The 13,222-nt window shown below is 39.5% G+C and overlaps 1 protein-coding gene across 4 annotated transcripts in view; it reads left to right on the forward strand.

The window, feature by feature from the left end:
* ARHGAP8 (Rho GTPase activating protein 8) overlaps positions 1 to 13,222 on the forward strand; it is an 86,720-nt gene that overhangs the window by 63,450 nt on the left and 10,048 nt on the right. For all 4 annotated transcript variants that reach the window (XM_005509531.3, XM_065032947.1, XM_021297328.2 and 1 more), the window contains exons 10-11: positions 11,678 to 11,755; positions 12,305 to 12,433. In XM_005509531.3, the coding sequence (XP_005509588.2) occupies positions 11,678 to 11,755; positions 12,305 to 12,433 (207 nt within the window). The remainder of the gene's footprint in view (positions 1 to 11,677; positions 11,756 to 12,304; positions 12,434 to 13,222) is intronic.

A 13,222-nucleotide genomic window follows, 5' to 3' on the forward strand; every position in this document is an offset into this window, starting at 1 on the left:
AGATCTTCCTCATTTAAAGAGCTATTTGTTTTGACAGCACACAATTAATATAAAGTATGAATTTTAAGTAGGTTATATTCTTCTGTAGACAGGCTCACCCAAAACCTATATCCCACAATAATCCCAATTCTTAATTTGCATCCTTGAGCTGTCATTCTGAACAAGGTAAATTTTTCATTCAGTATTCAAATAGTATGTGTCATTGATAGCTGTTCATTTTAACTCTTGCCACTAGGGTTTGGCCTAAGTTTGAGTTTATTTGAACAATGCCTGAGAAATTTCAAACTTCTAAAAAACTTGTACTGAATAGGCTTCACATTTGTGAAGACAAAAGGGGGGAGTGGGGCAAAAAAAAGTGTTGCTCCTCAGCTTTCTTGCTGATTCTCAAGAGAAATTCTGACTTCATTTAAATCAGTGCAAGCTCATACTGATTTAAATGAGGACAAATGAGATACTTAGTGTCTTGCCCTCATTGTTAGGCTATGCTTCCTCTATTTTACCTTCCCCCATGGTAAGTATTATAAGAAATTTCAATAAGTGCCTGTTTTATTTTGGTTTGGGTTTCATACCTTGAGTGAAGCTGATTAATGGTATGCGTAGGAAAATGAGAGAGATATCCATGGCAGTGGATACCTGCTTACAGTTTGCAAGCAGTGGAGCAGAGCATCTATAGGGATGCTCCTTGCCTCCTAAAATAGCTGATTGATCTTCAAAATTCCTGCAGCAGCCAAGGCCAAGTGCTGGAGTGGGGCCAGTTCTGCTATTAAAGGTATCTACTCATCTGCAGTAGATGAAGAGTTCCTCGTAAACTTCCCTGAAAGACTCTTGGTCCAAATTCAGGATTTCCACTATAAAGCTGTTTGGATGTGCTGTTTCCAGGCTGGTACTAATGAGGAAAACTTTGCAGGTGTAGCTTGTATCAAATATTGTGGTTGGATAGAGGGAATGTAAGTAGTTCACTGCTAAGACTGCTGAAGGCAAGTGACTGGCAGCTTGACACAATCCCTTTAATTATAATTGTAAGTGGATAATTAGAGCTTGTGTAGTGTATCGGTGCATGCCCCATCTGCAGATGAAAGCCAGACTTTTTTCATGTTTTAAATTGTTATGAAAGAATCATCCTTACATATATTTAGCTTATCTTAATAGGCAAATACCTCTTCCTAAGTAATCACAGGAGTCAAGAGAGTTAAAATGAGGATAAATGTGCACTAACATCTTTACTTCTCACAGCTGTTATTATTTAGAAATTGAGTGAAAATTTAGTCACTAAAATGTTAATTGATTTAAAATTTTGGCTGTGCTTGGGAGGAGGGCTTTGCATATCTGGCACTTCCTTGGACCTATTTAAAGATTTTAAAGAAATAGGAGGTTTATGCCCGTCATTATATTGTGCTGATGACCAGTAACTAGTAATTCGTACACTGATCTGACACAAAACCTCCTCCATATCTTGCTTTTGTTCTTTCTGAGTGTTTTGTCCCGTCACTATTGCACCAATCCCATACTCATCCCTCTCACCAGTTCCTGAGTCCAGCTCAGATACCCACAGCTTTCTGAGCCAGTAACGCCAACTGCGCAGTACAGGGAAAAACCCCAAATTTTAGCTCTCATGGTTGTGGTAAAAGAAAGAGTTGGCTCAACCTTATCATTGCAGAATTTCTCCTAGATAAAATGTTTGTTATTCTGAAAGCGGTAATCATCCTTGGGTTTTCTCCAAATTTCATCATTTTTTTGGCTAACAATTCATCTGTTCAGTGCAGTATCAGCACAGTTTGTAAAGAATAGTCTCTGAGGAAATGTGATGATACTCCCCAACAAAGCCCTTGTCCTACTTTGTGCATCTACGCAAGTCAGTGGCTTGGTAAGGCTGGCCACTGACTCATAGCCCAGCCCATGCACTTGCCAGCTGTCTCATTTTTACCCCAGCTCTCTGTCCTTCTGTGCCCCCAGGAAAGAAGGACATGGGCTGTGTCAACATGGATATTTCCAACCAAGCCCAGTTTGCTTGGAGCTGTCATATTCCCATCATAAGGAGATCTCCACAAATCAGATTTCTAAGGAGAGATGGCTTGTCAGGTAGAGTGTTTTCTGACATTCTCAGCCAGCTGATGCTTGAAAGCCAAGTACCTGCCACGGCACGGCTGTTAACCAGTAGGTGATAGACATGCATTTTTTTGCACTTGATTATAAGCGTGCAGGTATCTGTTGTACCTGCTGTCTGCTATGATTTTAACTCTAAATCTGGAATATCTCAATTCTGCCATCAGCGTCAGTGAGTGTCGGTTCCCGTGCTGACAGCCCCAGGAGGCTGACTGGCAGCATTCTTTGCACTCCAGACGTGGCCGTGAGCACAGAGAAAGCTTCAGTTCATCATCCGGAAGTGACAAAAATTCACTGTCATTACCCTGTTCCATTTGATTTTGGCATGGTTTCCAGCCTCACAGGATTAGCAAGGAGAGGGTTTTGGTTTTCACCCTAAATGTGGTATTTCCACTCTTTCTTCCCATTGCTACATTCTCGTGTCTAAGTACCTGAAATCAGTTTCTGAAACTCTGACTTAGATCACAGAAGCTCCTGCAAAATCGTTCTTCATCGACAGGGCTAAGATTTCTTGAAACATCAGAGACCCTCTGACACCTGTTAAGTGCATTCTGTACTGCTCAGGCTTTTATTTCTTGAACAGATCCGATGCGGGAGCTGTGGTGGTATCCAAGCTAAGCACCAACTTGCAATAGCGTGCTAGCAGGCTAAGGAAACTTTTAGTCTCTAAAGTTCATCCAGCCTTCTTCACCTTAGTGACCCCAATCCCTTTGACAGATTGCTTTATGTCACATTTTTCTGGCTTGATGTTTACATTTTCTGCCTCAGTTTCAGAGAACACTGTTGGCAGAAGTGTTCCTCCCAGCACAGAGACATCCTCGTCTGTACGAGTAAGCCAAAACTCCCCCTTCTTGTACTGAGTTATTGAGTGGGCTCTGACAGCAGCAAGCATGTCCTCATCTCCAGCAGCCAAATCTGCGTTATGACAGTGAGTGTGGGTTTCTTCCTCATGTACTTACCTGACTGCATATTTAGATAGGTGTTTCTGAGCAAGATGACTCTCACTGGGTCCAGTTAGTAAGTCACCCAGTACCTTAACAGAGAATGAAGAATCTGCCATAAGCAGAGATTACTCTACATCCATTTGCATTGTATACATGAGATCTGTTATGGCTGATGGCTCAGATACTATTACAATAAACATAATAAACTGAGTTTCTATAATAATTTTCATGTTATTTTGTCAACAAAGGAAGAAAAAGCAGCCGTTTCACCACTTTCATTCTAGCTCCACTTTAGAGTGAAAAATGTTTTTGAAGCTTTAATACTGAATTTTTAAATGCTTAATTTCAGCTTCTGCTAGCTTTCACAGGGAAGAATTCGTTGCCTAAAATGAGTTCTGAGTGTTTAAGAAAATCATCAGCTCATTAAGACTAAGCCAGAGTTTATCCTCTGGACTAAACCAGAGAAGTGCTCTTTATTTCGGAAATAATGTGTCAGTAGCATCCTGAACCCACCTGATGGTTTAATCAGGCTGAAAAGGAAGGGTAGGTTTACCACAGCACATCTGTGGCTATCTTCTTGTAATAGTAACCAACAAACCAGAGGACTTTTTTTTTTTCTATGCTCAGCCTCAAAACAACCACCTGTTCATCTGTCTAGTTTATAAATGCAAGGCTTGACTTGCACTTGCACTAAATAAGATGATTTTTATATATATATATATACTACCTTATTTCTACCATGCCATGAGAAATTACCTTTCTTAATTAAATATTCACTCTCTTGTCAGAACAATCCTTATGTGTTTCTAACCTGGTGTCATTCCTTTGGCAGTAATGATCTAAATGCTTTGCTCACAGGCCCTTTCCTCCAAAAAGCCCAGTTTATGCCACAGGGCAGTATTTTTCTTTCTCTGATAAATATGCCTCCATGTGTCCTCAGCAAACTGTTTGGTGCTGAAGGGAGACTGCAAATGGGGGCTGTCACTCTGTGCTGGTTTGACTGAAAATGAGTTCATTTTCTTCATGCGGTTAGAAACCTTTCTTTTTCATAGCTAGCATGGTCATTATTTGGACTTAGTTTGAGAACAAGAGATAACACCCCAGCACAAAGTTAATGTTTTTAATTGCTCTGGTCTGAGAGCCAAGGACACTCTGAGCGCTCTGCCCACAGGTGTGAGGCAGCGAGAAGGGGCCATGGATGGGGCAGAGCTTGACTGACATCCAGAGCAATCAATAAGAGTACTGCATCCCATTAGTGTCATGGTTCATATATAAGGAGAGTCGGGATCTTCCAGTCTCTCTCTCTCTCACATTCTCTTCTCATCACTCTTTTTGTCAGAGCCAGGGGAGTTCAGTTCAGAACATTTAAGTAGGCCTTTTGCCATCCTGCAGAGGCCTCTGGGCCTTTCTGCCTTTTTCCACTTTTCTCTCTCCGAGATCGCCTTTGGGACCGGTGCTGCTTCCTGGGACTGGCTGCTTGATGCGGACCTGAAGGGAAGTTCTAGCCAGGTGGGGATTGGTCTCTTCTCCCAGGCAGTCAGCAATAGGACAAGGGGGCATGGGCTTTAACTCTACCAGGGGAAATTTAGGCTGGACATTACAAAGAAATTCTTTACAGAGAGAGTGGTCAGGCATTGGAATGGCTGCCCAGGGAGGTAGTGGACTCACCGTCCCTGGAGGTTTTTAAACTGAGATTGGACATGGCACTTAGTGCCATGATCTAGTAAACGGACTAGAGTTGGACCAAGGGTTGGCCTCGATGATCTCTGAGGTCTTCTCCAACCCAGTCGATTCTGTGATTCTGTGACAAAGTTCAGGAGGAATTGCATTGATTGTCTTTTATTTTATATTCTATTTCTATTTTATATATATATATTTACTGGTAGTGTATTATAATTTTATTTTATTAAAGTGTGTTTATCTCAATCCAGGCTTCTCCCTTCCCTTTTGATTCTCTCTTCAGGGGGTGTGGAGGGGGATGAGTGAGCAGCTATCCTGGTTGTATTGCTAGCTTGGGTTAGACCGCGACACACTTCTAACCAAACATTTTGGTAACCAGGGATATAAGTAATGCCACACTACAAAGGATGCATCTTTGTATGGCTTCTGTAGTGCCCAGGTACAGGGTTTTGCCGGTGGCTGAAGCTGCTGGTGATGCTCAGACCAACGCTTCAGAGCTGCCCAGCCTCCACAGCAGTTTCATCCTTCCTAGGCTTCAGGATTCAGAAATGCACTTCCGCTCTTACACTTCAATAAGATGTCACAGCAGAAGTTGCCTTTCATGTCTTTTACTTACATGTTGTTTTTTTCTAGAAAAGCAGGTTACAGATTGAATATAAGGTATTGTAATAAATGAAAAGTTTGGTGGTGTGTGGATGGTGGTTTTGGTGTTTATTAGTTTATTTGGTCTGTATTAGTACAGGTCACCACAGTCTCTTAGTTTTTGAACTCTGACCTGCAGTTTGAGTGTACTAACTGGTACACACTAAAAATAAAACTGCACAGCAAAATCCATATTTTGGTTGCAAATTCCCCAGCATCTGGAGGTTGGGCAATAGCTTGAAGGAGATATTTGATTAATTATAGCAGGTATAAATGTCACTGTTCAAACCTGCATCAGGATACTGGATAGGTTACAAAGGACAGGAATGTTGTTCAAGCATATCTTTAATATTAATATACTGCTATTTTTATTGGTCTTATGCAAAACAGCATTTGAAATATGTAGGTAGGATTATTAATGTGTTTTGTTTTAGAGAGCATGGTTGTCTGTGTTTTAAACAATTTAAAACCTAAGATAACCTGCTGGGATTATTACTAAATTTTCCAAAATTTGATAACAGTTGCATTCTATAGAATGGCCATATAAGGAAACAGCTACAAAAAATTGCATAGAGAACTGAGACCATGTGAGATTAGCAGTGGCTTGGAAGTGATTGAACAGTAAACTCACAGTGAAGGAATCACACTACAGAATTATGAAGCAGAAAAGATAACTGTGCCCTATAGGAAAATTATTTCACAGTAGCCCATGTTGCTTGGCCTTTCTCTCTTACCTCATCTCTTTTGTTGACTGGAAGTGCTTTGCAGCACAAAGTTTTTGTTCACTCTTGGCTCGTGATACCACAGGAGAGTGGTAGAGTCCTGGGTGATGACTAAGACTTCTAAATGAAATGGTAATAACCATGCTATAGAAGTTTAATGATAAAGTAATAAATGTGCTATGGTATGATTATAGTGACAACTAAACCTGTACTTTATCTGTTCAATAGCAGAAGCAGTGATAAACAGTGATTGATCTTTCCTCCTCATCCCCTCCATGGAGCACAACAAATCTTGCTGACGGAGAAAGTTTTGGTTCCATTTTTTAATGTGAATGAATACATCCTGGTGGTGGTTGTCAGAATGGGTAGAGATGGATGGTTATGCATTCTGAATATGTTTGGATTGCAGCAGCTTAGCAAGCTTGCCTCCTGGCCTCCACTTCTTGTGATCAATCAAATATCTTTTAAAAATGCAACACCAGGAAAGCTTGACATTGACCATATAAACATTTCTGAGTTCTTGGCCCTTTTGTTTTCATATGAATGTTTTTACCTAGGGTTTGTGGAGATTAGATAAATCCCAAGACTGGTTCATGTGCCATCAACTAAAAGTGAACCTTGTAATAAGCACAGTTTGTGGTTTTGATGCTGAGGCTTTGAAAATAAATTACGTTCTGAGGTGCCAAGTGTAGACTGAGAATATTCATTCATAAATCCAAAGGCTAGACACTGTGCTGTTCAAAACTGTAAGGATACAAATACACTTTGGGTTCTGGGGGGGATGCACAGTTCTACATTCTTGCTGCTGCTGCTTTCGGGGGGGTGGGCCTGGAACTGTCCCTGCTCTTCCCCTCTGCCCTTGATCTGCTGGGCATCTTCCTGCTGTGCAAATCATCTTCACGAACTGCAGACATCACGCTCACTTGTTCTGTATTCGTTGCACAGAGTACAAGTGAAGGGAAGGCTGTGCAATCTCCTCCTCAAACTTGTACTGTATTCTACCTTTAGACAAAAAAATCTCAAATTTGTCTTAAGCATAAAAGTTCACAATTGCCACCCCTTTGGGCATGTAAGATGTTACACTGAAAATTGTTAGAAATAATTAAAATATGCTATAAACTCATCAGTCCTCATATTAGAAATAAATTCGTTCTGATTTTTAAAAGGGAATCTTACTAGAATTAGATGATCTGCCAGAAGATGTCTAAATCAGTTGTATTAATGAGAATGAAAACTGCTTCCAAATCAGGATGGACACTTCCTGAGATTTGGCAGGACCCCAGACTAAATAAATAAATAAATAATTTCCAAACTCAATCTGGGACAGAAGGAATTCAGATGCTCACTCTTTGCTATTTCTCTGCTGAAAGCAGACAAATTAACAAAGAATTTTGATGCCAGCAACCCTCAAATCAAGGATGATTGAAAGAAAAAGAATGTAATTTTCTCATCTCTCTTCCTTTGACAAGTTTTCGGTGATGTGACTGCATGTGTTGCTTTAATTTCTCTTTATCAGTTTTGATTTTCTGTGTCTTTCCCGTGGGACAACTGATTGGGGAGGTAGAAGAGGGTTAAGTATTTTTAGCAACAGTTTATTAATTCGGAATGTGACACAGTTGTGTCATTGCGTTGTGAAATTTTCTCGACTCTGGTAAAAGCCATCTTATTTCAATGTGGAATGAAGTGCCTGCCTGTTTTCATTTATGACTACTGAAAAATAATTACTCAGTTAAGTTCTCAATCACAGAATCGCTTTTCATTGAATACAGATGGTTGCCTCACAGGTCACATATTGTGTCTTTCCGTATAGTACTTAATATTTAAAACAATATTTCCCTCTCTTTGGTCTGGAGAGTTTAGTGCACGGTAGCAAAAGTCCACTGATCTCTATATCTATTTCTATTTTTTGGTGAGGGGTCGGGAGCAGTTTATGCTGAGTTATCTCCACAGCGGCTCTGCGGCATTGATGGGATATGTGAGTGACATGCAGCTGCGTGTTTATCAGAACTGGAAAACCCAGGCTGGCTGCTCGTGTCAATCATCCCCCAGCAGTGTTCTGGCAAGCGCTGCTGCTCCAGGGCTGGTGTTCTCTATGGACTCTGCTACCCATGCTATTAATGGCAAAATAGTACAACTTGTACACACACACACACAAAAAAATTCTCTTTAAAGACACAGCTGACATGAGTCACGCTGTAAATTGGATTTGATTGAAGAACACTACTAGCAAAAATCAAATAGGCTATTTTAAAATTATTTTTTTAAAAGGACAAAAAGGAATGCTTTGAGCTGCAGTGACCAGGGTTGTCTTCAGCCAGTTTTGTTTCCTCATCCTGTAACTCTGGTGGCTCTGGCATGTATTTTGTATGGAAGAAAATGATCAAAGTGATTGATTTTATTTTAGTGTGGGCACCTTGTGTTAGTTTAATTATAGTCGTTCCAAGAACTGGGGGTTTTTTCCCCTCATGTCTGAAAAGGAAGAGACAGATTTGGAGAAAGTATTACGTGACTGTGTATAAGGCTGTGTATTTATCCCTCACAGTAGAATAACCAACGAGAGGCTTCAGGTCCCTTTCCTCCCCCCCCACCCCCCATCTCTTATTATGAGACTCTGGTTGGGCACCTTCGCTAATACTGTTCAGGTTATGTGGTGTGGGAAACACCATAATTCAAACCATTTTTCCAGTGAGCTTTTCTCTGCCCTGCCTAAACACAGAAAGTACTGAGAGCTATTAATAGACTTACATACTTTAAAAAATATCATCCTGCTCAGTTCATATGCTTCACAGAAGTCAGAAAAATATGTTGCAAAAGGGCTGTCTCTGTACCCAGGCTCATAATTTTTACCCTTAAATAGCATAATTGTTGTTGACTCATATTTCTGTTTACTAGTAGGCTGAAGTTATGACCCATACTTCATTTAAAGATTGCTATATTATTTTCTGGTGTGAGCATCTTTTATGGGGAAAAAAAAAAAAAGTGGCTCTTTACTGTTGCAGTTCTTTTACTTTAGAAGGAAAATATAGCTTCTTTTTCCTAACAATTGCACTAACATACATTTAATTAGTGTCATGTCATTTAGATAGGTTACCCACAAATGTAAGAAGCATTGGAGATACCTGCATTGGTAGTTGGCTTATTGCCACCTGTGATCAAACAAATTGCTGTGTATTGATTCAGTTTCAGCTGACCTGGATAATGAGTTCTGGTAGAAGCACAGGTATCACCTGTCTCCCACATTTTTGCAGATGAGGATAAAAGTTGCTATTTTCCCTCTCAGACCTCTAAGAAACGTATCCAGTAAGAGCTTAGTGTTATGTGCTATTACGGTAACATTGATGGGATGCAGTACAGCTGCTGTCTGCACTACAGATTAATGTCTTTAATTAGACCCTTGAAAGCTTAGCCAATAAAGGCATAAACATGTTAAAAATTGATATTTATTACTTTGTAGTTTATACAGTGAGATTCATATCAGATTAAAGCATTAACTATTAAACCAATTCCTGCAAACTGAATTGCAAGCATTTATGATGTCCATTTTCTGAAAGACTTGTTTCTAAGGAAAACCTCTAGTCCACTGACAGCCAGCAGAATATTGTACAGATTCTCAAGAAATCATTGTATTTCTGGTTTGCTGGGGGCAATGCCTTGATGAAACAGCTGTTCACAGCTGCCACTTGCAAAACCGCATCTTTAGACAGGTTATGCTATAAATCTAATGGAACAGTTTTACTACAGTGATGCCATTTGCTGTAACTTTATCAAACTGAAACATGACGTGGTTGGGAATAAAGCAAGCAGTCAAATAGATCATAATTATTGTCTGTTTGGTTCCTTTAGTAACCACACATGTCCTTCTTGAATATTGTAGTTTGAGATGATATACTCCCTCAGAACTGAGTACATGGGCTAAAGTTTTAATATTCAACCTGGAATTTAAGAGGGAAGGGCATAAATGCTTAGAAAGTAACTAGGAGATGTGTTCAACTGAACTCCAGCTGAGCCTCTAAATCTGGTCAGTGGAGCACTTTGAAGTAGAGTTTGGGATTCTTTGCAAAAGCCTCAGAAATGTATCTATGAAAATTTACTTCAATAGTACATAATTATTTTAGTATACTGATCTAAATTCATATGAACAATGAGACATTATTCTGTAAGGAATGAGTTCTTTAAGAAATTTTGTATTAATTTACTAGTTTCACCTGCATAAAACATCCATGCACCCTGGGTTAATTTACAAGAATGACTAGGTAGCTTTTATTAATGTATGAATCAACATTTTTCTAGAACACTGTGAAGATTTCTTGGTCATGCAAATAGATGCATGTGTGCTTTAGTTGAAATACACAAGCATTGATTTCAGTCTGACTACTTACCTTCTGAAAGATAAGCACGAAAAAAATAAAGTCAATCTGATCTTCCAACACGCACATAAAGACACATAGAGCAGTCCCTCCAAGTCAGTGGGCAGTCTGCCACTCTTCTCAAAACATCAGCAATTTTGTGTTGCATCAGACCAGCAGAGCCTGATATTTTAGATTACTCTGCTTCCATCAACAATCTCCAAGTGAGACTATATGTGAGCCAGATTGCATTACCTGCTGGGTGGAAGGAACAGCACAAACTGAAGAAAATAAAAGAGATAGAGATGTGATGATTTTACCAAATCCAAAAGCAAAAACTGCTACAAGTTTCAAGAAAAGCAACACTTCTTGTCCTCATCCTGGTTTGCAAAGTAATTCAGATAAATAACTTATCTTGAAAGCGGTGATCCAAATTAGATCCTTGATTGGATGCATTTTATTGAAGTTTTTCCTCTGTAGCTGAAGTCAGATTTCAGTTACTCCAAGACATGAAAGCAAAGTAGATAGATGCCCTTCAGGAGATGTACAATAAATATTTCAGAAGTGCCTCAAGACTAGAATCTGGTGTTTCAAAATACCGCGGGCAGTCTCACTGGCTCTCAGAGAGAGGTGGAAGGAGCAGCCGTCTGCCCCAAAATACCTTTAGGCTGGGAAGGCCAGGATCCCTCCCGTGCTCAGAAACAGGCTCCTCCATCCAAAGATCCTGTGAAACATCCCTCAGCCTAATGGGTGGCCTCACCCACTGACAGAAGGGGGGAGCTTAGGGAGTCTTTGCAAATACACTCTTTAGCTTGCTAAAGGTTTAAATCTTTAGTTTAAAAGAATAGCAGATTTACAGGCATGGTTCAAGGCTCAGTTTTCAGATAGGCTTAGTTGAGAGTGGGTACATAAGCAGCCTGGTAAATCTAAATCTCCTGCTTCCACGTCATTAGGTGCAATTGAAAGCTACTTTTAAAGAAAAATTATAGTTAGCAAGGCACTCTAAAACACTTAAGGAAGGGTGGCAGTATTTCTAAGAGACATGTTAAAGAAAGTGCTGTAGGATGCTGAAACATTATTTGATCCTCCATTCTATTCTCAAGGACTTTATTTCCAAAAAATGTGTGTATCAAGTGGCTTTGTTCCCAAACCCAGTGTTCTGTTTTTGACTGAACCTATACAGAAAAACAAGAAAGTGATAACTTTTACAGGTGAGACCTGCATTAATTGTTTTTTTCAGGACTACAAGTAGAGGGCCTCTTCAGAAGGTCAGCCAGCATCCAGACTATCAAAGATATTCAGAAACTTTACAATCAGGGTAAGCTTATATTATAATTAGTTAATCATAACACCCTTTGGAACATAAAATAATAAGAGCACTAGTACAGAAACCTGAAAGATAGCATCAGGCACTTAATGCTTACTGAGTTGCAAGTCATCAGTTGATGTCAGACCAGAGCTTACAAAATCCAGAGCAGCTAATGAACAACAAGGTTTGAGTCAAAAATGGTCTCTTTTTTTCATAACGTTCGTATTGCCTGTATGTGCTTTACTGCAGTTACAAAGTATAATGTCTCTGTGTCATTTTGCCATGGTTATGGCAAAGAAATATTATTTTACCTATAATTTATGAAATGTAGTGCAGTAATTTTGAAAGTCACTGATTTCCCTGTGAAGTCATTTTATGAAATGTCTTTATGGGGAGAATCGCTTATAGCAAGATTAATAAAATGCCAGGAATTACTGGCAGCAGAAAGCCAAGAGATTTTCTGCTCAAAATGTATTGTGAAATGGTTTTTAAGCAGTAGTTTAAAGAAAAAGTAAAACATACAATTGAACACCTTTTTTCTTCTTTTTCTCCTTTTAGGCAAGTCTGTGAATTTTGATGATTATCATGATATCCATATTCCTGCTGTTATCCTAAAGACTTTCCTTAGGGAACTCCCTCAGCCATTACTAACGTTTGAGTGTTATGACCATGTCCTCGGAATCACCAGTGAGTATAAATTTTAGAAAAATTTATAGAGCAAGTTGAACAGACCTGACTAATTCGTAATCACTGCTGTTTGGTAACCATGGCACATTTGTGGGTATATAATATTGTTAGTGCCTCACTGCAACCATGGTTGGGCAACCTCATAATCTGTACCACAGCAAGGTGGTCAGGGTTACCAAGACCTGTTTTATTACAAGCTTTACTGGTTTATCTACATATCATACTGTATTATTAAGAATTGGGTCAGAGTTCTCACTTCATTTTTATGTCATGGCACAGCAATGAGGCGGTTTCAGTGGTACAAATTACATCAAAGCAGCTTTAGTTTTAGCAGCAGAATTGGCAAAATTGTGGAAACAAAATTCAATTGGTCATTTGTATGCATCTTCCCTTTTTTGTTGTTGTTTTTGTTGTTGTTGTGGGGAGGGGATTGTTTTTATTGCAACAATTCCCATGGGATAAAATATTGGGGAAGAAAGGATCTAAAGCCATGAGAAGACATTGATTGTCTAAAGATCTGATATCACATAGAACTATAAATTACAACATTTTAATTATGTGGCCTTTTTCAGGAAGTAGAAGTTTATAATGCTGGTAAGGCAACTCTCTAATATATGGGGCTCAAATATCTGAGGATATATGGGAGCTGGTACCCAGTACTTGTAGAGTCTGCTCTTTTGCCACCCATAGGGCTTCCAGTCACAAGCACACATTTTTCCAGGAAATTATGTCTGAGTGCAGTATGGCTTCCAACACAGTTTGTTAGCATACCTCTAGTAACCACGGGCT

The sequence above is a fragment of the Columba livia genome, chromosome 1 (genome assembly GCF_036013475.1).
Source record: "Columba livia isolate bColLiv1 breed racing homer chromosome 1, bColLiv1.pat.W.v2, whole genome shotgun sequence".
Lineage (NCBI taxonomy): Eukaryota > Metazoa > Chordata > Aves > Columbiformes > Columbidae > Columba > Columba livia.